Source organism: Coregonus clupeaformis, chromosome 9 (genome assembly GCF_020615455.1).
Source record: "Coregonus clupeaformis isolate EN_2021a chromosome 9, ASM2061545v1, whole genome shotgun sequence".
Classification (NCBI taxonomy): Eukaryota; Metazoa; Chordata; class Actinopteri; order Salmoniformes; family Salmonidae; genus Coregonus; species Coregonus clupeaformis.
Window position 1 is genome coordinate 14197072 of NC_059200.1, and position 26533 is coordinate 14223604.

General features: G+C 45.3%; 1 protein-coding gene across 2 annotated transcripts in view; it reads right to left on the minus strand.

The window, feature by feature from the left end:
• Positions 1-933: 933 nt before the first annotated feature.
• Positions 934-26533, minus strand: part of LOC121573352 (zinc finger protein 845) — a 31862-nt gene continuing 6262 nt past the window's right edge. The window contains exons 2-7 of one of the 2 annotated variants that reach the window (XM_041885255.1): positions 23721-23923; positions 14436-14540; positions 4764-4859; positions 4519-4629; positions 4066-4198; positions 934-3969 (exon numbers count right to left, since the gene is read on the minus strand). In XM_041885255.1, the coding sequence (XP_041741189.1) occupies positions 1289-3969; positions 4066-4198; positions 4519-4629; positions 4764-4859; positions 14436-14540; positions 23721-23923 (3329 nt within the window). In that variant the 3' untranslated portion in view covers positions 934-1288. Of the gene's footprint in view, positions 3970-4065; positions 4199-4518; positions 4630-4763; positions 4860-14435; positions 14541-23720; positions 23942-26533 lie in introns of both variants that reach the window. The other variant, XM_041885254.1, reaches the window with a different exon arrangement.

Below are 26533 nucleotides of genomic sequence, written 5' to 3' on the forward strand. Positions count from 1 at the left end.
CTGGGAGACTAGTCAGGATCGAGGGAAAGATGAATGGAGCAAAGTACAGAGAGATCCTTGATGAAATCCTGCTCCAGAGCGCTCAGGACCTCAGACTGGGGTGAAGGTTCACCTTCCAACAGGACAACAACCCTAAGCACACAGTCAAGACAACGCAGGAGAGGCTTCGGGACAAGTCTCTGAATGTCCTTGAGTGGCCCAGCCAGAGCCCGGACTTGAACCCGATCTAACATCTCTGGAGAGACCTGAAAATAGCTGTGAGGCGACGCTCCCCATCCAACCTGACAGAGCTTGAGAGGATTTGCAGAGAAGGAAGGGAGAAACTCCCCAAATACAAGTGTGCCAAGCTTGTAGCATCATACCCAAGAAGACTCAAGGCTATAATTGCTGCCAAAGGTGCTTCAACAAAGTACTAAGTGAAGGGGTCTGAATACCGAATGCACTGTATATCCCAAATAAAAATGACTAGGGCTCTATTCAGATATTTATCTCCTCCCACAAAGTTATGGATTGTTCTCATAAGACAACCATCGACAAATTGTGCATCATAAAGAAATCAAACAATTAATGTACTTTTTACCCCTTTTTCGCCCCAATTTCGTGATATCCAATTGATAGTTACAGTCTTGTCCCATCGCTGCGACTCCCGTACGGACTCGGGAGAGGCGACGGTCGAGAGCCACGCATCCTCCGAAACACGAACCTGCCAAGCCGCACTGCTTCTTGACACACTGATCACTTAACCCGGAAGTCAGCTTCACCAATGTGTCGGAGGAAACACCGTACAACTGGCGACCGAGGTCAGCTTGCAGGCGCCCGGCCCGCCACAGGAGTCGCTAGAGCGCGATGGGACAAGGACATCCCGGCCGGCCAAACCCTCCCCTAACCCGGACGACGCTGGGTTCAATTCTGCATCGCCTCATGGGTCTCCCAACCGCGGCCGGCTGCGACACAGCCCGGGATCGAACCCGGATCTGTAGTGACGCCTCAAGCACTGCGATGCAGAGCCTCAGACCGCTGCGCCCCTCGGGAGGCCATTCATGTCGTACTAAAGACTTTTTAGTGACCTCAGAGTTGGGAGAAGTCGGAGCTCAGAGATGATAAACGAGTTTCCCACTAGTAATTAGCAGTTGGAGGGGCGTTCAAGTGGAAATTTCCTAGTCGTATGCTGGTATTTACGAATTTACAACATGTCACGAACACAACATAAGAGAGTGAATGAGTCCGAATGCTGACAGATAAGAGTAGCTGCAGAACTCGTATGTTATAACTCTGAGCCCCAAGACAACTAGGAACACGAAGCCTGATGTTGCCTCATATCGCTTTTCTGCGTGTAGCCCTTCCCACAAACTGGACATTTATAAGGCCTTTCCCCTGTGTGGAACATCATGTGTCGTTTTAGATGTCTATTCGTTCTGAAGCGTAGTTGACAAAGAGCGCAGGCAAACGGCCGCTCTCCTGTATGAATCATTCGATGTTGTTTCAGGGTACCCTTATCTTTAAAACGTTTTCCACAGTCTGTGCAACAGAATGGGCGCTCCTCTGTGTGTACCCGTTGGTGTGATTCCAATACAGACTGAGATGGGAAATCCTTACCACACATATCACATAGATAAGGCCTGTAAGTATGAGAACGAATATGAACTTCTAAATAATTATGTTCGGCAAACATTCTGCCACAAAAACTACAGGAGAACCCTTTTCCCGTGTGACATACCGTGTGTAATTTCAGTTTATTTTCGCTCGTGAATTGTTGCAGACAATCAGAGCAGGTGAAGACCGGCGTGTCTTTTGTGGGAACGATTACGACGCTACGATTACGGCGCATCGGCCCACAGCCTGTTTTGTTGGCCAGGTGAAACTTTAAATCCCGGTTGCGACCAAAGCACTTTGAACATATGGGACACTTAATGGCCCCCTCACCGTGACGTCTCAGATGCAAAGTCAGGGATTGTTTCCTACGGAAACTCTTTGAGCACACGTGACACGTTCTAGAATCTAAATCCACACCGCGGGGCAGAGTGGGGGAAGCGTCGCAGGTTGTTGGGTTCTGGGGTTCAGTACTGTGGGTCTGGGGAGTCTCTATCCCATTACCCCTTGTGCTTCCATCTGCTGGATCAACCTCCCTTAGGTGTTGGCGTGGACTGACTTCCTCACGCCGTCTCTGAAAGTTAATCTCATCACACTCTTTTGCCCTTTGGGGTCTAGGCCGGCTTACTGTGAGAGCAGTTTGCTGATTGGAAAAGTCCTTTACAAATAAGTTTGATTGATTGACTGATTGGTTTGGCTGGTGTTGCTGAGAGTCATTTGAGAAGTCAACGTCTGTGCTGCCGGACTGCGGGATCTCATTTTCCTCTGTATGTAGTGGCCAGTGCGTCTGGTGTCGTTTAAAGTTCACTTCCTGACTTGTCATTCCCTGCTGTGTATATTGACAAGTCCTTGTCCTGCACCCCGGACACTTTCTGAAGTCTGGAATGTTTTGTCCCGAACACTCGTTTAAGTGTTTCTGCCAATCACATGTGCTTTGGAAGCTCTCCCCACATTTAAAGCACGGGTAAGGAAGTACATCATGTTGACATTTCAGATGCATTCTCAGGTCGTCTCCATTATCAAACGCTTCCTTACACAAAAGGCACGTTCTGTAATTATTAGCTAACTGAAATGGCAGAGCATTGGAGGTTGTTGGGTTCTGGGGTGTAGCGTTTGAGGGAAAAGGTATCTCCATCTCCACATTTTCTACTGCTGCTAAAAGCGTGCTTGCGTCTGGGTGAGCCTTTCTTGGAAGTCTCTGTTGGTTCACGTCCTCGTTTGGCTCAGAGAGTTCAAAGGTGTCACCGCACAGAGGGCAAGAGAGACGTTTCTTCGTCTTCAAGCACTCTTCTTTATGTTTCTCAAAATCAGAGTTCTCAAAACCTTCCCCACAGTTGAGGCACAGGAGCTTACCATGAGTGTATCTCATGTGCTGTCTCGAGTGTGCCACCTTACTGAAGGTCCGGTCACACAGGGAGCATTTGCTGACTTTGGAAGACTGTCTTGGTTTACCATGTTGGCTTTTCACGCGTCTTCTCTGGGGTAAAGTGTCTTGGGGCGTTTCCGTCCAATCCTCCGAAGATGCGGCGGACATGTTATCCTCTTCTGGTTGAACTGCCACCTCATCCTGTAAGTCAAAGTCTTGTCCAATCAGGCGAGGGCTCTGCTCCGTGTGAGTTCTCATGTGTGCTGTCAAATCTTTTGCTTCCCTGAAAGTTTTCCCACAAAAGGAGCATATTTTGACACGCTTGCTTATTTTAGGCTGACCCTTCATATGTGACGGGCCAGGGACCAGAGAACACTGAGGCTTACTATCCGAGGGCTCTCCGTTGACATTCCTCTCACTCTTTTGTGATATGACCCGTCCTCCTCTCGGTCCTTGGGATCCCACTTTGTCAAGCTGAAGCCTCTCTCTCCTCTGTGTTGAAGAGACCTCTGGTAACAGCATATCAGTCACGTCAAGTCTCTGCAGCAGCACTATGGGCTGACGGAGCCGACCGGAAGTAGATAAACTAGAAATGTCTTGCACCTCCGGTTGGCTGCAAACTCTTCCTTGGATTTTCAGCCCACTGTCAGTATGAAGGCGGAGAAAAGCTTCATCCATTTTCCACTCTTCTGCTGACTCTTTGTCAAGTGTCCCATCATTAACGTTTCTCTCTGCAGTTTCCTTGTTTACAAAAGCAGGCTCCACCGCTTCATTCAAAGGCAAAATGTCAACATTTGCAGAGCGGTCTAAATTCATCCCCCGTCCGCTCTCCCTGTATTCCAACGACGGTGTCATTTCTGACTCAATGTCAGATGATGCAGGCCTTTGAATGGTCATGAATCCCTGTACGGGTTCTGATTGGATCTCTGGGTCAGCTTGGTCAGTGGATGATTCCACGGTCTCTAGGGGAGAGGGAGGCGGCGAGGAGAGGATGTGGTCGTCTCCAGACAGAGCTGAGGTCGGGGAGAAGAGGAAAAGTCAGTCAACCATAAAAACCATTGACATTCTAAAATTAACTTCACTTCATTTTCAAAGTCTACTTCGCCTACCATTGGCCTCTACATGTGGTACTGGAGAAGGCTTGGTGTGGTACTGGAGAAGGATCCTCAAAGGCTGAGGGTGACTCACAGACTGCACACACTCCATCAGGACAGAGGGGTCAGGTAGGAAACATGATGCAGTCTGATAGAAAGAGAACGGCATGACAATGGATCCCAGTTCTAAAATATCAGAACCTGTATCTCACTTTATGACTCTAGGACAAAAAAAAAAGTATTTCAAAACACCTTGTGAACTTTCATTAATAAGATTATGAAAATATAGTTTTTCCAGGATGCTTACAATATGCACGACTGGTATAAAACACATAATAGTATAGATTAAAATATGTATTTATGCATCTATTCAGCCAATGAATGGACATTTTTCAATTTGTGCAAAGTCCCTGTTTGGTATAACCCTGACGTATAAAGGTTACCCTCAGTCTGAAGTCACGGTGGTACCTGTTGAAGGGTTGGTGTTGGAAGCAGCTTCTCCAGCCTGGAGAGGAACTCCCACACCAGAGTCTGTAGTGCTGAGTCATACTTCGGCCCAAATTCCTCTGGAAACACTTTCTAAGAAAACAACCAACCAAACAAGTCGAGAATGTCAGTGCTTTTAAATCTAAAACATTGAATACTGCCTTGTCATTCAATTCCATTGGCTTCATCATCCTCCTTGTTCATCATCATCATCATCAGCTACTGACCTGAAAGAAGTGTTCTCTCTCAAAGGGGTCTTCCAGCAGCGTTTGAATCAGCTTCAGGAAGTTTGATTCTGATGCCTCCACCTCAGGATCAGAAATCTACAGCAAGTATGGATAACACAGTGAATCAACGAAACCAGCATATAAAACCTTGCCTGGTTAACCACAGCCTCGCAAGCCGCCTGATCTCACGAGCTTGCAGCAAGATCAGGCGGCTTGCGAGGTTAAAAGGGCAGGTTGCACGATATATTTCCACAAATCTAACAACGTAGATTGATGATATTCCACCTAAAATGGTATTTTATGCAAAAGTTAATATTTCAATATTTTCACAATTTTAAAATTACGTTTATGAAAAACTCCTAAACCAACGATACATTGCAGCTTTGACATCAAGTAGGGAACGGCCTGCCGGAGGCACTACAGCAACTGTAGCATGTTTTGGCCGAAATGCGAGAAGATGGGAAGAAAGTGGGACCGCTTCGTGAGGATGTGGCGGACAGACGGTTTTCGTTTGGTCCCAAACGACTACGATGGCTACCAACAGCGGAAGAGTTGATTCACCATGAAGCTGAGGCTAAAAAATTTTGTATTTTTTTTTTTTTTTTTAATCGGTTCCGTGCCCCCAGTGAATCTAGGCTCCAAGTCCACTGTGTTACTACGACATGGCAGTGGCCAGCTTCAGTGATGGAGGTCAATCAGGTTCAGTAGGTACTAGCGCCCAAAGAGTTATCATATGTTGCTAGTAGATGATACAAAACAAAAAGGTAGCCGGCTATCTAAGTGCACTGGGCAATGCAAAACTAAGTGGCCCGCTCACACGGATCTAGCATGGTGTTTGGGAATGGAATACGCTAGCTAGCTAGCTAGCAAGCGATCTACAGAAGCAAGCGTTTTCACAGAAATAAAAATGGTCAAATACCAATTCAGATTAATGTCATTGTTCATTTCAAGGTATGTCTTTATTTTAGCTGAACAGCCTGATCTTTATTGGCAAAATATACATTCTGACATTGAGCAACCATAGTCAGAGGTGGAAAAAGTACTACATTCTCATACTTGAGTGAAAGTAAGGATAGTACTAAATTGTCATACTTGAGTGAAAGTAATGATAGTACTAAATTGTCATACTTGAGTGAAAGTAAGGATAGTACTAAATTGTCATACTTGAGTAAAAGTAAAGATACCTTAATAGAAAATGACTCAAGTAAAAGTCACCCAGAAAATACTACTTGAGTAAAAGTCTAAAAGTATTTGGTTTTAAATATACTTAAGTATCAAAAGTAAATGTAATTGCTAAAATATACTTAAGTATCAAAAGTTAAAGTATAAAGCATTTCACATTTCTTATATTAAGCAAACCACACTGCACCATTTCCTTGCTTTTATTTAATTTACTGATAGCCAGGAGCACGCTCCAACACTCAGACATCATTTACAAACGAAGCATGTGTGTTTAGTGAGTCCAGATCAGAGGCAGTAGGGATGACCAGGGATGTTCTCTTGATAAGTGCGTGAATTTGACAATTTTCCTGTCCTGCTAAGCATAAAAAATGTCAGGGAATATGTATATATTTTTTAGCAATGTAGTGAAGTAAAAGTTGTCAAAAATATAAATAGTAAAGTACAGATACCAAAAACAAATACTTAAGTAGTACTTTATTATTACATTATTATTTTTACTTTTTCGGTTTCTGATAATGCACCCCAGTTTGCTTGCAGTGATTTTGCATTATGACTTCAGACATATCCTCTATATCCTAAAAGTAACAGAAAGGCTGAAAAAGGTGCAAATCGTGAAGAGACTCTTAAACAAGGCAGCACACAGTCGGACTGATCCATACTTGGCTGTATTGTCTTACAGAGCAGCGCCCTTGAAGTGTGGCCTGGCCTCTGCAGGAATGACTGCCCATCAGCCGTGCAGGACAGGGCCCTGCAGTTGAAGGCAAAACTAAAATCTACTATGATAAAACTCCTACAGTGTTGCCACCATTGGCAGCTATGAATGTGGTTAGATTTCGGAGTCTGGATTCATGGGATAGAAAGGCTACTGTCTTGGAGGTTGCGCCTCGGTCATATACAGTCAGAACAGAAGATGGGGCTGTGTATTGGCGCAATAGACAAAGCCTTTTGACACAGGAGAAGTTTGAGGACACTCAGGACAGTCATACTGCCACTGGACACACAGTCATGCTGCCACTGGACACACAGTCATGCTGCCACTGGACACACAGGACAAAGAAAGGAGAACAAGTGAGGATGTTCTCTGACACCAGGTACTGGGAGTCTAACAGTAGTGGGGATGTTTCTGTGACACCAGGTACTGGGAGTCTAACAGTAGTGGGGATGTTTCTGTGACACCAGGTACTGGGAGTCTGACAGTAGTGGGGATGTTCTCTGACACCAGGTACTGGGAGTCTGACAGTAGTGGGGATGTTCTCTGACACCAGGTACTGGGAGTCTGACAGTAGTGGGGATGTTCTCTGACACCAGGTACTGGGAGTCTGACAGTAGTGGGGATGTTCTCTGACACCAGGTACTGGGAGTCTGACAGTAGTGGGGATGTTTCTCTGACACCAGGTACTGGGAGTCTGACAGTAGTGGGAATGTTCTCTGACACCAGGTACTGGGAGTCTGACAGTAGTGGGGATGTTTATCTGACACCAGGTACTGGGAGTCTAACAGTAGTGGGGATGTTCTCTGACACCAGGTACTGGGAGTCTGACAGTAGTGGGGATGTTTATCTGACACCAGGTACTGGGAGTCTGACAGTAGTGGGGATGTTCTCTGACACCAGGTACTGGGAGTCTGACAGTAGTGGGGATGTTTCTCTGACACCAGGTACTGGGAGTCTGACAGTAGTGGGGATGTTCTCTGACACCAGGTACTGGGAGTCTGACAGTAGTGGGGATGTTTCTCTGACACCAGGTACTGGGAGTCTGACAGTAGTGGGGATGTTTCTCTGACACCAGGTACTGGGAGTCTGACAGTAGTGAGGATGTTCTCTGACACCAGGTACTGGGAGTCTGACAGTAGTGGGGATGTTCTCTGACACCAGGTACTGGGAGTCTGACAGTAGTGGGGATGTTTCTGTGACACCAGGTACTGGGAGTCTGACAGTAGTGGGGATGTTCTCTGATACCAGGTACTGGGAGTCTGACAGTAGTGGGGATGTTTCTCTGACACCAGGTACTGGGAGTCTGACAGTAGTGAGGATGTTCTCTGACACCAGGTACTGGGAGTCTGACAGTAGTGGGGATGTTTCTCTGACACCAGGTACTGGGAGTCTGACAGTAGTGGGGATGTTTCTCTGACACCAGGTACTGGGAGTCTGACAGTAGTGAGGATGTTTATCTGACACCAGGTACTGGGAGTCTGACAGTAGTGGGGATGTTTCTGTGACACCAGGTACTGGGAGTCTGACAGTAGTGGGGATGTTTCTCTGACACCAGGTACTGGGAGTCTGACAGTAGTGGGGATGTTTCTGTGACACCAGGTACTGGGAGTCTGACAGTAGTGGGGATGTTCTCTGACACCAGGTACTGGGAGTCTGACAGTAGTGGGGATGTTTCTCTGACACCAGGTACTGGGAGTCTGACAGTAGTGGGGATGTTCTCTGACACCAGGTACTGGGAGTCTGACAGTAGTGGGGATGTTCTCTGACACCAGGTACTGGGAGTCTGACAGTAGTGGGGATGTTTCTCTGACACCAGGTACTGGGAGTCTGACAGTAGTGGGGATGTTTCTCTGACACCAGGTACTGGGAGTCTGACAGTAGTGGGGATGTTCTCTGACACCAGGTACTGGGAGTCTGACAGTAGTGGGGATGTTTCTCTGACACCAGGTACTGGGAGTCTGACAGTAGTGGGGATGTTCTCTGACACCAGGTACTGGGAGTCTGACAGTAGTGGGGATGTTTCTCTGACACCAGGTACTGGGAGTCTGACAGTAGTGGGGATGTTCTCTGACACCAGGTACTGGGAGTCTGACAGTAGTGGGGATGTTTCTCTGACACCAGGTACTGGGAGTCTGACAGTAGTGAGGATGTTCTCTGACACCAGGTACTGGGAGTCTGACAGTAGTGGGGATGTTCTCTGACACCAGGTACTGGGAGTCTGACAGTAGTGGGGATGTTTCTGTGACACCAGGTACTGGGAGTCTGACAGTAGTGGGGATGTTCTCTGATACCAGGTACTGGGAGTCTGACAGTAGTGGGGATGTTTCTCTGACACCAGGTACTGGGAGTCTGACAGTAGTGAGGATGTTCTCTGGCACCAGGTACTGGGAGTCTGACAGTAGTGGGGATGTTTCTGTGACACCAGGTACTGGGAGTCTGACAGTAGTGGGGATGTTTCTCTGACACCAGGTACTGGGAGTCTGACAGTAGTGGGGATGTTTCTGTGACACCAGGTACTGGGAGTCTGACAGTAGTGGGGATGTTCTCTGACACCAGGTACTGGGAGTCTGACAGTAGTGGGGATGTTTCTGTGACACCAGGTACTGGGAGTCTGACAGTAGTGGGGATGTTCTCTGACACCAGGTACTGGGAGTCTGACAGTAGTGGGGATGTTCTCTGACACCAGGTACTGGGAGTCTGACAGTAGTGGGGATGTTCTCTGACACCAGGTACTGGGAGTCTGACAGTAGTGGGGATGTTTCTCTGACACCAGGTACTGGGAGTCTGACAGTAGTGAGGATGTTCTCTGACACCAGGTACTGGGAGTCTGACAGTAGTGGGGATGTTCTCTGACACCAGGTACTGGGAGTCTGACAGTAGTGGGGATGTTTCTCTGACACCAGGTACTGGGAGTCTGACAGTAGTGGGGATGTTTCTCTGACACCAGGTACTGGGAGTCTGACAGTAGTGGGGATGTTCTCTGACACCAGGTACTGGGAGTCTGACAGTAGTGGGGATGTTTCTCTGACACCAGGTACTGGGAGTCTGACAGTAGTGGGGATGTTCTCTGACACCAGGTACTGGGAGTCTGACAGTAGTGGGGATGTTTCTCTGACACCAGGTACTGGGAGTCTGACAGTAGTGGGGATGTTCTCTGACACCAGGTACTGGGAGTCTGACAGTAGTGGGGATGTTTCTCTGACACCAGGTACTGGGAGTCTGACAGTAGTGGGGATGTTCTCTGGCACCAGGTACTGGGAGTCTGACAGTAGTGAGGATGTTCTCTGATACCAGGTACTGGGAGTCTGACAGTAGTGGGGATGTTTCTGTGACACCAGGTACTGGGAGTCTGACAGTAGTGGGGATGTTTCTCTGACACCAGGTACTGGGAGTCTGACAGTAGTGGGGATGTTTCTGTGACACCAGGTACTGGGAGTCTGACAGTAGTGGGGATGTTCTCTGACACCAGGTACTGGGAGTCTGACAGTAGTGGGGATGTTTCTGTGACACCAGGTACTGGGAGTCTGACAGTAGTGGGGATGTTCTCTGACACCAGGTACTGGGAGTCTGACAGTAGTGAGGATGTTCTCTGACACCAGGTACTAGGAGTCTGACAGTAGTTTCAGGCCTCCAGACAGTGGCGGCTCCTGAAAAAATTCTCAGGGGGGGCAATTTTTCTGATGATTTAGGTGACCTACACACATTTTAAAAAAGATATGTCCAGCAACAACATGAAGACAGGGGCAGCATATAAGTCAATACCAGAAGCATTTATTGACTGATCTCAAAAGTGTTGGCTTACCAGGGTTGGTGGAGCCCTCAGTTTCATCTTTGCCTCGCAAAGCTAACTCAAACACTCCGCAAAACTTCACACACTGGATTAGCCGGCTGAGGATGTGGCGGTTCTTGCTAATGTCGTAGTAAATATATTTGTTATAGTGAATATGGAATATGATATGTTGAGTAAAATGTTGTGCTAAGATCTATTTAGGTCAGGAGCTGGTTATAAGTTCTGTTCCTATCCAATAACAATGGACAAAAGGGTCCTATCTTGTCAGCCTTGTCAGTTTCAGTTCTCCAGTAAACTTGTGATTATCAACACTAACCTCATCGTTGTGGCGGCGGACAGCTAGCCTGTATCCCTCATCCAGTTGAGTGGGAATGTTCACTCTCCCCAAAGCAGACAATCTCAAACAGCTATCCATGTGGGTCTTTGACAGCTCATGTTTCTTAATCTTTCCTGAAAGATGGTGCATGTCCGTTACACACCAGTCGCTGTCCAAGCGGTGCTGTCTGCCGTGCCGCCTTCAGGGTGAAAGAGTAAGCAGGGGGTAGCAGAAGACTGCATTAGCTACATCGCAGCCTGCTAGCCAGGTTTTTCGTTCGTACCAATTTTTGGAAAATCCTCGGGTGTAGGACTTCCCCCCTTTAGTAGAAACCTGTTGAATTATTAAATTTGGTCTGGGAGGTCCTAATTGTTTCGTTGCCAATTTATCTTCATTTGTTCGCCGACAAAAAGTAACTTATTTCAAAGAGACAATCGAGTTGCACTGAACGCTATAGCCATCTTGATAGTAGTACGTGAATTGATTGATGAGGCTACCCGCTCTTTTCTTAGTTACGTTCATGGTTATGTTACGTATGACGAAAGCGCGTAAGTGCAAGCCCTCAGAAACCCATAGAGATTGTATTGAAAGCTCTGATATTTGAAAAAAATAGATTTTACATGGGAGTCTATGACAGACTTCTGGGCGATTTTCAACCTGACTGAAATCGCCCCAAAAGGGGGGGGGGGGCCATTTGAAGCACGACTTTAGCCTGATTGGACATTTAGTGGCACTGTGGCAGATCAGACGTCTAGATTACAACACTGATAACTACTGTTGCCGTGATATAATTGATTAGAAAAAAAATCCCTTCCTTTTCCCGTTTGGCAGTGCGTCGCCCATATCGCCCTATTGAACACACCGCCCCTGCCTCCAGAAAGACTGACTAGTTGGTGTTGTTTTGATATTTCACTATTAACTATTTTGAAACAGGAATGAATTGGTATTTGTGAATGGACATTGCTTGTTGATGAAATGTGTATATATATATATATATATATATATGTCTGTGAAAAAAAGGAAGATGTATTGATGTGGTTTTGACTAATGTTTTACGACACTCTTTTACAACACCTGTGGTGTATGTGTGGTAATGGCGAAATAACATTAAAACTTGTTAACTATGATTGATGGTGACAGTCGTCTTTGCTCGCTGTAACCAACGAAGTAATACAATGTGGACAGTGGCTTTACTCCTGTAGTGCTCCTCTTCACGTTTTCCAACATGCAGTGATGTAAAGTACTTAAGTAAAAATACTTTAAAGTACTACTTAAGTAGTTTTTTGGGGGTATCTGTACTTTACTATTTATATTTTTGACAACTTTTACTTTTACTTCACTACATTCCTAAAGAAAATAATGTACTTTTTACTCCATACATTTTCCCCTGACACCCAAAAGTACTTGTTACATTTTGAATGCTTAGTACTTGTTACATTTTGAACATCCCTGGTCATCCCTACTGCCTCTGATCTGGCAGACTCACTAAACACACGTTTGTAAATTATGCCTGAGTGTTGGAGTGTGCCCCTGGCTATCCGTAACTAATAATAAATAAATATGTAATGGTGCCGTCTGGTTTGCTTAATATAAGGAATTATTACTTTTTATACTTAAGTATATTTGAGCGATTACATTTACTTTTGACACTTAAGTAGTTTTAAAACCAAATACTTTTAGACTTTTACTCAAGTAGTATTTTACTGGGTGACTTTCACTTTTACTTGAGTCATTTTCTATTAAAAGGTATCTTTACTTTTACTCAAATTCCAAAATCCAAATGTAAAGTGATATGTCGTACTGGAACTTTTAGTTGGAAGGATGAAACCAATCAGAATGTTTAACACCAACCTTTAAATTCTGCAACCTTCCTCTTTATCAGACTGTGGAGTACGACGTGAGCCGTGTGAACGAGGTCTTTATCAGACTGTGGAGTACGACGTGAGCCGTGTGAACGAGGTCTTTATCAGACTGTGGAGTACGACGTGAGCCGTGTGAACGAGGTCTTTATCAGACTGTGGAGTACGACGTGAGCCGTGTGAACGAGGTCTTTATCAGACTGTGGAGTACGACGTGAGCCGTGTGAACGAGGTCTTTATCAGACTGTGGAGTACGACGTGAGCCGTGTGAACGAGGTCTTTATCAGACTGTGGAGTACGACGTGAGCCGTGTGAACGAGGACTTTATCAGACTGTGGAGTACGACGTGAGCCGTGTGAACGAGGTCTTTATCAGACTGTGGAGTACGACGTGAGCCGTGTGAACGAGGTCTTTATCAGACTGTGGAGTACGATGTGAGCCGTGTGAACGAGGTCTTTATCAGACTGTGGAGTACGACGTGAGCCGTGTGAACGAGGTCTTTATCAGACTGTGGAGTACGACGTGAGCCGTGTGAACGAGGTCTTTATCAGACTGTGGAGTACGACGTGAGCCGTATGAACGAGGTTGACCCACCTCTCTAATTTTGCACAAGCCTTCACCCAACTTTTGTGGAACAATGCCTTGAATGTAAAGGGAGCATTACCTTACCATTGACCCACCTATTTGTTTGACCATTACATCACTGGTTATCACAATACTTTTCCCCCTGAGGGGTTGAGACTGCTGTTTTGATTTGAAAAACCATAGAGACAAAGAGGGCTCTGGATGGATATAACCTGGATAATGCTATTTGAAGGCTTCCACCATTTTTAAGTAGCCAACTGGGTGTGGATTCCTATGGATTGAGAGCTACCAGCCGATGATCAGAGCATTGTCTTCTTCAAATTGGGTTGTCTATGGTTCGTCAATGGCTTTAAGCCATTTTATCACTGCCATCTAGTGGCCTCTTTGACGCACACAATTTAGTTCAGGACTCAACCATTTAAACAAATACAAAAATTAGCCTCTTCCTCTATGTTGAAAACGAACAGCTGTAAAGCAGAGGGCGGCGCTCAGAGGCTCTGTGCAGGTGTTTGAAGCAGAGAGATACAGAGGAAAAACCGACCGGTGTAAAAGCACAGCCCTTCTCAACGCCGATCTGCTGACCACAACAAATGAATGACACAATAGCTAGTTCAGGACTCTAGCACTGCAGATAGCGGTAAACATTAACCTCTTGGTCTGGAGGCAGCTCTGCGGAGAGGTCACTGGCTGGAACCGCCATAAAGTCATACAATCTAACCACACTCCTAATACCATAACCTTAAATTATGCCCAAAAAGCAATTTTTTTTGTTTTCAATTTTGACTTTGCAGCTGGCCTATCTAAGGAGAAATCACTCAGCTCTGCCTCCAGGACAAGACCCATGACAATAAACCTCAACCTGCATCATGGCCCAGATAAGGCCTCGTTCTCTCTCTATGGTTTGGTATTAACCACCATATAGAACACCAGCAGAGTTAGGCCGCAGCCAAACTGGCCCGTTGATTTAATCCGTATCTGGGATTTCCGATGCTTTCTCAATGGGAGTCCTATGGTGATGGTCAGCGGAGATGACATGTCCTTATCCATTCAATTTCCACCCATTTTCACAGACGAAAAGTTCAGGTGAGTTGAACTTTTGACAGGCCGATGGGATGCGTTAGCCAATTACACGCTCCACAAGCGCACGTAACCAACATTTATCCGTTCTAAATTTGGTTTCCGTTCTCCACAGATCAGATCCAAGTTCTGTCACCCGAGTGGCACTCACCTTGTTGTCCCCATGAGTGATGATACAGGTCTTCATCCTGTTCAGGTGTGGCTGGACGGTGTCACGGTCGGCTAGTTGATCTGAGCGACACAACTCCAGAACCAGCTGATGGAGTAACAGTAAAAGATTTTTACGAATTCAATCAAATTAGACTGGTGGCTGGGCCAGCAAATAATAAACAGCATATTGACTGGTGGCTGGGCCAGCAAATAATAAACAGCATATTGACTGGTGGCTGGGCCAGCAAATAATAAACAGCATATTGACTGGTGGCTGGGCCAGCAAATAATAAACAGCATATTGACTGGTGGCTGGGCCAGCAAATAATAAACAGCATATTGACTGGTGGCTGGGCCAGCAAATAATAAACAGCATATTGACTGGTGGCTGGGCCAGCAAATAATAAACAGCATATTGACTGGTGGGTGGGCCAGCAAATAATAAACAGCATATTGACTGGTGGCTGGGCCAGCAAATAATAAACAGCATATTGACTGGTGGCTGGGCCAGCAAAAAATAAACAGCATATTGACTGGTGGCTGGGCCAGCAAATAATAAACAGCATATTGACTGGTGGCTGGGCCAGCAAATAATAAACAGCATATTGACTGGTGGCTGGGCCAGCAAATAATAAACAGCATATTGACTGGTGGCTGGGCCAGCAAATAATAAACAGCATATTGACTGGTGGCTGGGCCAGCAAATAATAAACAGCATATTGACTGGTGGGTGGGCCAGCAAATAATAAACAGCATATTGACTGGTGGCTGGGCCAGCAAATAATAAACAGCATATTGACTGGTGGCTGGGCCAGCAAAAATAAACAGCATATTGACTGGTGGCTGGGCCAGCAAATAATAAACAGCATATTGACTGGTGGCTGGGCCAGCAAAAAATAAACAGCATATTGACTGGTGGCTGGGCCAGCAAATAATAAACAGCATATTGACTGGTGGCTGGGCCAGCAAAAAATAAACAGCATATTGACTGGTGGCTGGGCCAGCAAATAATAAACAGCATATTGACTGGTGGCTGGGCCAGCAAATAATAAACAGCATATTGACTGGTGGCTGGGCCAGCAAATAATAAACAGCATATTGACTGGTGGCTGGGCCAGCAAATAATAAACAGCATATTGACTGGTGGCTGGGCCAGCAAATAATAAACAGCATATTGACTGGTGGCTGGGCCAGCAAATAATAAACAGCATATTGACTGGTGGCTGGGCCAGCAAATAATAAACAGCATATTGACTGGTGGCTGGGCCAGCAAATAATAAACAGCATATTGACTGGTGGCTGGGCCAGCAAATAATAAACAGCATATTGACTGGTGGCTGGGCCAGCAAATAATAAACAGCATATTGACTGGTGGCTGGGCCAGCAAATAATAAACAGCATATTGACTGGTGGCTGGGCCAGCAAATAATAAACAGCATATTGACTGGTGGCTGGGCCAGCAAATAATAAACAGCATATTGACTGGTGGCTGGGCCAGCAAATAATAAACAGCATATTGACTGGTGGCTGGGCCAGCAAATAATAAACAGCATATTGACTGGTGGCTGGGCCAGCAAATAATAAACAGCATATTGACTGGTGGCTGGGCCAGCAAATAATAAACAGCATATTGACTGGTGGCTGGGCCAGCAAATAATAAACAGCATATTGACTGGTGGCTGGGCCAGCAAATAATAAACAGCATATTGACTGGTGGCTGGGCCAGCAAATAATAAACAGCATATTGACTGGTGGCTGGGCCAGCAAATAATAAACAGCATATTGACTGGTGGCTGGGCCAGCAAATAATAAACAGCATATTGACTGGTGGCTGGGCCAGCAAATAATAAACAGCATATTGACTGGTGGCTGGGCCAGCAAATAATAAACAGCATATTGACTGGTGGCTGGGCCAGCAAAAATAAACAGCATATTGACTGGTGGCTGGGCCAGCAAATAATAAACAGCATATTGACTGGTGGCTGGGCCAGCAAATAATAAACAGCATATTGACTGGTGGCTGGGCCAGCAAATAATAAACAGCATATTGACTGGTGGCTGGGCCAGCAAATAATAAACAGCATATTGACTGGTGGCTGGGCCAGCAAATAATAAACAGCATATTGACTGGTGGCTGGGCCAGCAAATAATAAACAGCATATTGACTGGTGGCTGGGCCAGCAAATAATAAACAGCATATTGACTGGTGGCTGGGCCAGCAAATAATAAACAGCATATTGACTGGTGGCTGGGCCAGCAAATAATAAACAGCATATTGACTGGTGGCTGGGCCAGCAAATAATAAACAGCATATTGACTGGTGGCTGGGCCAGCAAATAATAAACAGCATATTGACTGGTGGCTGGGCCAGCAAATAATAAACAGCATATTGACTGGTGGCTGGGCCAGCAAATAATAAACAGCATATTGACTGGTGGCTGGGCCAGCAAATAATAAACAGCATATTGACTGGTGGCTGGGCCAGCAAATAATAAACAGCATATTGACTGGTGGCTGGGCCAGCAAATAATAAACAGCATATTGACTGGTGGCTGGGCCAGCAAATAATAAACAGCATATTGACTGGTGGCTGGGCCAGCAAATAATAAACAGCATATTGACTGGTGGCTGGGCCAGCAAATAATAAACAGCATATTGACTGGTGGCTGGGCCAGCAAATAATAAACAGCATATTGACTGGTGGCTGGGCCAGCAAATAATAAACAGCATATTGACTGGTGGCTGGGCCAGCAAATAATAAACAGCATATTGACTGGTGGCTGGGCCAGCAAATAATAAACAGCATATTGACTGGTGGCTGGGCCAGCAAATAATAAACAGCATATTGACTGGTGGCTGGGCCAGCAAATAATAAACAGCATATTGACTGGTGGCTGGGCCAGCAAATAATAAACAGCATATTGACTGGTGGCTGGGCCAGCAAATAATAAACAGCATATTGACTGGTGGCTGGGCCAGCAAATAATAAACAGCATATTGACTGGTGGCTGGGCCAGCAAATAATAAACAGCATATTGACTGGTGGCTGGGCCAGCAAATAATAAACAGCATATTGACTGGTGGCTGGGCCAGCAAATAATAAACAGCATATTGACTGGTGGCTGGGCCAGCAAATAATAAACAGCATATTGACTGGTGGCTGGGCCAGCAAATAATAAACAGCATATTGACTGGTGGCTGGGCCAGCAAATAATAAACAGCATATTGACTGGTGGCTGGGCCAGCAAATAATAAACAGCATATTGACTGGTGGCTGGGCCAGCAAATAATAAACAGCATATTGACTGGTGGCTGGGCCAGCAAATAATAAACAGCATATTGACTGGTGGCTGGGCCAGCAAATAATAAACAGCATATTGACTGGTGGCTGGGCCAGCAAATAATAAACAGCATATTGACTGGTGGCTGGGCCAGCAAATAATAAACAGCATATTGACTGGTGGCTGGGCCAGCAAATAATAAACAGCATATTGACTGGTGGCTGGGCCAGCAAATAATAAACAGCATATTGACTGGTGGCTGGGCCAGCAAATAATAAACAGCATATTGACTGGTGGCTGGGCCAGCAAATAATAAACAGCATATTGACTGGTGGCTGGGCCAGCAAATAATAAACAGCATATTGACTGGTGGCTGGGCCAGCAAATAATAAACAGCATATTGACTGGTGGCTGGGCCAGCAAATAATAAACAGCATATTGACTGGTGGCTGGGCCAGCAAATAATAAACAGCATATTGACTGGTGGCTGGGCCAGCAAATAATAAACAGCATATTGACTGGTGGCTGGGCCAGCAAATAATAAACAGCATATTGACTGGTGGCTGGGCCAGCAAATAATAAACAGCATATTGACTGGTGGCTGGGCCAGCAAATAATAAACAGCATATTGACTGGTGGCTGGGCCAGCAAATAATAAACAGCATATTGACTGGTGGCTGGGCCAGCAAATAATAAACAGCATATTGACTGGTGGCTGGGCCAGCAAATAATAAACAGCATATTGACTGGTGGCTGGGCCAGCAAATAATAAACAGCATATTGACTGGTGGCTGGGCCAGCAAATAATAAACAGCATATTGACTGGTGGCTGGGCCAGCAAATAATAAACAGCATATTGACTGGTGGCTGGGCCAGCAAATAATAAACAGCATATTGACTGGTGGCTGGGCCAGCAAATAATAAACAGCATATTGACTGGTGGCTGGGCCAGCAAATAATAAACAGCATATTGACTGGTGGCTGGGCCAGCAAATAATAAACAGCATATTGACTGGTGGCTGGGCCAGCAAATAATAAACAGCATATTGACTGGTGGCTGGGCCAGCAAATAATAAACAGCATATTGACTGGTGGCTGGGCCAGCAAATAATAAACAGCATATTGACTGGTGGCTGGGCCAGCAAATAATAAACAGCATATTGACTGGTGGCTGGGCCAGCAAATAATAAACAGCATATTGACTGGTGGCTGGGCCAGCAAATAATAAACAGCATATTGACTGGTGGCTGGGCCAGCAAATAATAAACAGCATATTGACTGGTGGCTGGGCCAGCAAATAATAAACAGCATATTGACTGGTGGCTGGGCCAGCAAATAATAAACAGCATATTGACTGGTGGCTGGGCCAGCAAATAATAAACAGCATATTGACTGGTGGCTGGGCCAGCAAATAATAAACAGCATATTGACTGGTGGCTGGGCCAGCAAATAATAAACAGCATATTGACTGGTGGCTGGGCCAGCAAATAATAAACAGCATATTGACTGGTGGCTGGGCCAGCAAATAATAAACAGCATATTGACTGGTGGCTGGGCCAGCAAATAATAAACAGCATATTGACTGGTGGCTGGGCCAGCAAATAATAAACAGCATATTGACTGGTGGCTGGGCCAGCAAATAATAAACAGCATATTGACTGGTGGCTGGGCCAGCAAATAATAAACAGCATATTGACTGGTGGCTGGGCCAGCAAATAATAAACAGCATATTGACTGGTGGCTGGGCCAGCAAATAATAAACAGCATATTGACTGGTGGCTGGGCCAGCAAACAATAAACAGCATATTGACTGGTGGCTGGGCCAGCAAATAATAAACAACATATTGACTGGTGGCTGGGCCAGCAAATAATAAACAGCATATTGACTGGTGGCTGGGCCAGCAAATAATAAACAGCATATTGACTGGTGGCTGGGCCAGCAAATAATAAACAGCATATTGACTGGTGGCTGGGCCAGCAAATAATAAACAGCATATTGACTGGTGGCTGGGCCAGCAAATAATAAACAGCATATTGACTGGTGGCTGGGCCAGCAAATAATAAACAGCATATTGACTGGTGGCTGGGCCAGCAAATAATAAACAGCATATTGACTGGTGGCTGGGCCAGCAAATAATAAACAGCATATTGACTGGTGGCTGGGCCAGCAAATAATAAACAGCATATTGACTGGTGGCTGGGCCAGCAAATAATAAACAGCATATTGACTGGTGGCTGGGCCAGCAAATAATAAACAGCATATTGACTGGTGGCTGGGCCAGCAAATAATAAACAGCATATTGACTGGTGGCTGGGCCAGCAAATAATAAACAGCATATTGACTGGTGGCTGGGCCAGCAAATAATAAACAGCATATTGACTGGTGGCTGGGCCAGCAAATAATAAACAGCATATTGACTGGTGGCTGGGCCAGCAAATAATAAACAGCATATTGACTGGTGGCTGGGCCAGCAAATAATAAACAGCATATTGACTGGTGGCTGGGCCAGCAAAAAATAAACAGCATATTGACTGGTGGCTGGGCCAGCAAATAATAAACAGCATATTGACTGGTGGCTGGGCCAGCAAATAATAAACAGCATATTGACTGGTGGCTGGGCCAGCAAATAATAAACAGCATATTGACTGGTGGCTGGGCCAGCAAATAATAAACAGCATATTGACTGGTGGCTGGGCCAGCAAATAATAAACAGCATATTGACTGGTGGCTGGGCCAGCAAATAATAAACAGCATATTGACTGGTGGCTGGGCCAGCAAATAATAAACAGCATATTGACTGGTGGCTGGGCCAGCAAATAATAAACAGCATATTGACTGGTGGCTGGGCCAGCAAATAATAAACAGCATATTGACTGGTGGCTGGGCCAGCAAATAATAAACAGCATATTGACTGGTGGCTGGGCCAGCAAATAATAAACAGCATATTGACTGGTGGCTGGGCCAGCAAATAATAAACAGCATATTGACTGGTGGCTGGGCCAGCAAATAATAAACAGCATATTGACTGGTGGCTGGGCCAGCAAATAATAAACAGCATATTGACTGGTGGCTGGGCCAGCAAATAATAAACAGCATATTGACTGGTGGCTGGGCCAGCAAATAATAAACAGCATATTGACTGGTGGCTGGGCCAGCAAATAATAAACAGCATATTGACTGGTGGCTGGGCCAGCAAATAATAAACAGCATATTGACTGGTGGCTGGGCCAGCAAATAATAAACAGCATATTGACTGGTGGCTGGGCCAGCAAATAATAAACAGCATATTGACTGGTGGCTGGGCCAGCAAATAATAAACAGCATATTGACTGGTGGCTGGGCCAGCAAATAATAAACAGCATATTGACTGGTGGCTGGGCCAGCAAATAATAAACAGCATATTGACTGGTGGCTGGGCCAGCAAATAATAAACAGCATATTGACTGGTGGCTGGGCCAGCAAATAATAAACAGCATATTGACTGGTGGCTGGGCCAGCAAAATAATAAACAGCATATTGACTGGTGGCTGGGCCAGCAAATAATAAACAGCATATTGACTGGTGGCTGGGCCAGCAAATAATAAACAGCATATTGACTGGTGGCTGGGCCAGCAAATAATAAACAGCATATTGACTGGTGGCTGGGCCAGCAAATAATAAACAGCATATTGACTGGTGGCTGGGCCAGCAAATAATAAACAGCATATTGACTGGTGGCTGGGCCAGCAAATAATAAACAGCATATTGACTGGTGGCTGGGCCAGCAAATAATAAACAGCATATTGACTGGTGGCTGGGCCAGCAAATAATAAACAGCATATTGACTGGTGGCTGGGCCAGCAAATAATAAACAGCATATTGACTGGTGGCTGGGCCAGCAAATAATAAACAGCATATTGACTGGTGGCTGGGCCAGCAAATAATAAACAGCATATTGACTGGTGGCTGGGCCAGCAAATAATAAACAGCATATTGACTGGTGGCTGGGCCAGCAAATAATAAACAGCATATTGACTGGTGGCTGGGCCAGCAAATAATAAACAGCATATTGACTGGTGGCTGGGCCAGCAAATAATAAACAGCATATTGACTGGTGGCTGGGCCAGCAAATAATAAACAGCATATTGACTGGTGGCTGGGCCAGCAAATAATAAACAGCATATTGACTGGTGGCTGGGCCAGCAAATAATAAACAGCATATTGACTGGTGGCTGGGCCAGCAAATAATAAACAGCATATTGACTGGTGGCTGGGCCAGCAAATAATAAACAGCATATTGACTGGTGGCTGGGCCAGCAAATAATAAACAGCATATTGACTGGTGGCTGGGCCAGCAAATAATAAACAGCATATTGACTGGTGGCTGGGCCAGCAAATAATAAACAGCATATTGACTGGTGGCTGGGCCAGCAAATAATAAACAGCATATTGACTGGTGGCTGGGCCAGCAAATAATAAACAGCATATTGACTGGTGGCTGGGCCAGCAAATAATAAACAGCATATTGACTGGTGGCTGGGCCAGCAAATAATAAACAGCATATTGACTGGTGGCTGGGCCAGCAAATAATAAACAGCATATTGACTGGTGGCTGGGCCAGCAAATAATAAACAGCATATTGACTGGTGGCTGGGCCAGCAAATAATAAACAGCATATTGACTGGTGGCTGGGCCAGCAAATAATAAACAGCATATTGACTGGTGGCTGGGCCAGCAAATAATAAACAGCATATTGACTGGTGGCTGGGCCAGCAAATAATAAACAGCATATTGACTGGTGGCTGGGCCAGCAAATAATAAACAGCATATTGACTGGTGGCTGGGCCAGCAAATAATAAACAGCATATTGACTGGTGGCTGGGCCAGCAAATAATAAACAGCATATTGACTGGTGGCTGGGCCAGCAAAAAATAAACAGCATATTGACTGGTGGCTGGGCCAGCAAAAAATAAACAGCATATTGACTGGTGGCTGGGCCAGCAAATAATAAACAGCATATTGACTGGTGGCTGGGCCAGCAAAAAATAAACAGCATATTGACTGGTGGCTGGGCCAGCAAATAATAAACAGCATATTGACTGGTGGCTGGGCCAGCAAAAATAAACAGCATATTGACTGGTGGCTGGGCCAGCAAATAATAAACAGCATATTGACTGGTGGCTGGGCCAGCAAATAATAAACAGCATATTGACTGGTGGCTGGGCCAGCAAATAATAAACAGCATATTAGACTGGTGGCTGGGCCAGCAAAAAATAAACAGCATATTGACTGGTGGCTGGGCCAGCAAATAATAAACAGCATATTGACTGGTGGCTGGGCCAGCAAATAATAAACAGCATATTGACTGGTGGCTGGGCCAGCAAATAATAAACAGCATATTGACTGGTGGCTGGGCCAGCAAATAATAAACAGCATATTGACTGGTGGCTGGGCCAGCAAATAATAAACAGCATATTGACTGGTGGCTGGGCCAGCAAATAATAAACAGCATATTGACTGGTGGCTGGGCCAGCAAATAATAAACAGCATATTGACTGGTGGCTGGGCCAGCAAATAATAAACAGCATATTGACTGGTGGCTGGGCCAGCAAATAATAAACAGCATATTGACTGGTGGCTGGGCCAGCAAATAATAAACAGCATATTGACTGGTGGCTGGGCCAGCAAATAATAAACAGCATATTGACTGCAGCAGAGATCAGCCGTTTCCTATGGAACCATTCCTAATTTCAATCATGGTGGTAGACGCATCATGTTTCAGAAAATATGACAAATGTGCAAGTGGGAGAATACTTTTTCATGGGACTATACCAATTTCTATAGCAATACAACGCTGTATAGCCTAGTTGACAGGCTAATTATGTCATATAGAATTACCCAGATTATAACCAAACGACATGCATCTAATGAAGTGACCCCCCCGGTGTTGAAACAAGACGTTCTCCTGAGTCTCATCCCTCCTTTACACTCTCCACCCATCAGCCCCCCCCCCCATATCGCTCACCTGTGCTCTCAGACCCATGAGGAGTTGGACTTTCTCTCTGTAACTCATCAGATCTGGGACTATGTCCAACACAGTGGTGACAAACTCCTCCACCAAGCCGTAGTCCACGACGTCTCTCCGCTGAACCACCTGCCATAGAGCTGCAGACACCAGCCGCAGTGGAGGAACCAAAAGACGCAGAGACGCTGGGGGCAGAGGACGACCTAGAGGAGACACCCATTCTGAAAAGGAGTCATACATACTCAGGTCCAAAATGATTGGCACCTTTGATAACGATGAGCAAAAAAATTATAATAATAGTCATCCAAATCATCATAATAAATCATCCAAATCCTGCTGTATGCTCAAAACAAGGGACAATTACACTAATACAATTGATCAGAGAAAAATATTTTGTTTAAGAAGTAATATATTTATTTCTATAAAAAAAAGATACGCAACATTTTTTGGGCCACCCGTTTTCAATAGCAGGGTTTTTCCTGGTTCAAAAAGGGGCTTAGGTGGTGGGCGTGGCAGGGTGGGGCGTGGCAATGGGCGCGGTCAGCCCGGCATGGCGGAATTTTAGAAAATAATGAAGAGGCCCCCCATCTTGGCGGATTTTAGACCATTCTAGAATCCTTTCAGATCCTGTATATCCTTCAACTGCCCTCTTCAATTCAAACTACAGGTTTTAAATGGGGTTCAAGTCTGGAGACTTGGCTATTGTCAAATGTAAAATGTTGTGGTCAATTAACCATTTCTTCGTTCATTTTTATGTGTGCTTGGTGTTATTGTCTTTCTGGAAGATCCACTTGCGGCCAAGTTTCAGCCTCCTGGCAGAGGCAACCAGGTTTATGGCTAAAAATGTCCCGGTACTGGGTCAAGTTCATGATGCCGTTGACCTTAACAAGGGCCCCCAGTGGAAGCAAAATAGCCCCATCACATCAAAGATCTACCACCATATTTTTCTGCAGATGCCATCATTCATTTGAAGCAAAACGCACCACTGGTGTGCATGGCCAGAGAGCTGTATTTCCATGCCATCTGATCATAGCACCGGTTCCAACCCACAACCCAATGCCATTAAGCAAACGCCAGGTCGTTTAGACTTGTTGGATGACATGAAAATACAGCTCTTTGGCCGTTAGCTGGTAATAGCCGGCTTCTGTCAAAAAAAAAAAAAATGAAAAGCCGATAAATAAAATTGCCGCAGGCCAATTATCTGGGAGAAGAGAAAATCCCATTGTGAAATAATACCTTATTGCCTCTTGACTGATGGAAATACCAGCCGATAGAAATACATTTGACTGGTCATTCTTATCAGTCTATAGGTTCATTTGCATAATGTAGTGGAATTAAAGCTTGTCCAGTACATTCACTTCGTCTCTTATTTATCACATACATAAAAGCATACAGATACAGAGCCTTGGAGTGGAAAACCTGTCAGACAGCAGGAGAGCTGCTGCGTCATTCATCTTGTGGCGCTCTCAAAGACAACTGGGAAAATACCAGGTCAAATCACGACGTCACGGATCTTCAGGTCGGAGCTCTAGAAAGAGGCCAGAGTTCCCGAGTTGGAATTCCGAGTTGGATGAACGTTCAAAATATATTTTTTCCCAGTCTGAGCTAATTTTTTTCCCCAGTTTCCAGGATGTCTTGAACGCACTGATGTCGGAAGTCGGATATTTCCCAGGTGTTTTAAATCTGGCATCAAACGGCAACGGAAGGCAGGCTTCATCAGCGCTTCACACACACACCACTTTGCAACGAGCTGGAGGCAGTATGCATTTTGAAAACATACTTAACATGTTTCAAACCTGAACGTTTTACTACATATTATGAGGCATGTCTTACCCTTGCTTCAAAGTAGCCTATTAGATCTCCTCTCAACATTTCTAACGGATATTTGTCACATGAAACTGCTGGCATGTGCAGCGGCCTTTTGACAAGTGTTTTCCCGCTAACTGCATTATGGGACGAACATTCACGTGTAGTCTACTGCTTGTGCGCATTGCTGCGCTTATAATGCGAAGAAATAATAGTTGATCAACATTTTACGCTAAACGTTCTGATCTGTCGATTCAGACTCGTTGCTTTTTAACGTTTTTATTTTATTTTTTTATTACGTAGCCGAGGTATGTATGAATTAGGGATCTATCGTCCCACAACTGTCCCAGAGCCGGTTTGGAATAGGCCATTTCTTTCTTGACAAGCTGACCAATAGAATAGGTGGTCTAAACTTTTCTACTATAGTAGATTGACAATAGGCTAGTGATTTAGATGTTCGTTACTCGTCTTGTTGGAGGAGGCAAAGTAAATGTGGACTGTTATTCTAACATGTTCAAAGTGCGCATCAGAATTCTGTAAGAATGACCACACATCGTTATATCCTCGACGTGCATGTTCTGTTAATATGAATTACCATATTCTAAAACGTGATTTCTGTCCTTCTGAGCGCCGTGGGTGGACACCCTAATCAGGTCACGCACCCAATTGGTCCGGTAAATTTCTCGAATGTCCGGTAAATTAAAATGTTGCCGGTCAAATGTCTGGAAACACATTTTCCTAACGGAAACCCTGATGCGCTTGCAATTCTACATCACAAGCATTGTAACAGCTTCACCGGGGAGATTCACAGTGCTTGACTTAGACTGAAATAGGTGCCAGTACTCATTTTGGGTCCCGATACTGTTTATATTTAGGGGCAGGAACTCCACGCATTTTTTTGAGCTAATATTCTATAAGAGGAACTCAAGCAGAAGAACATTTGAGGTGCCGGTACTCAGCTCCTGGTGAGCTCCTGCCTAAGTCAAGCACAGGAGATCCATAATTTT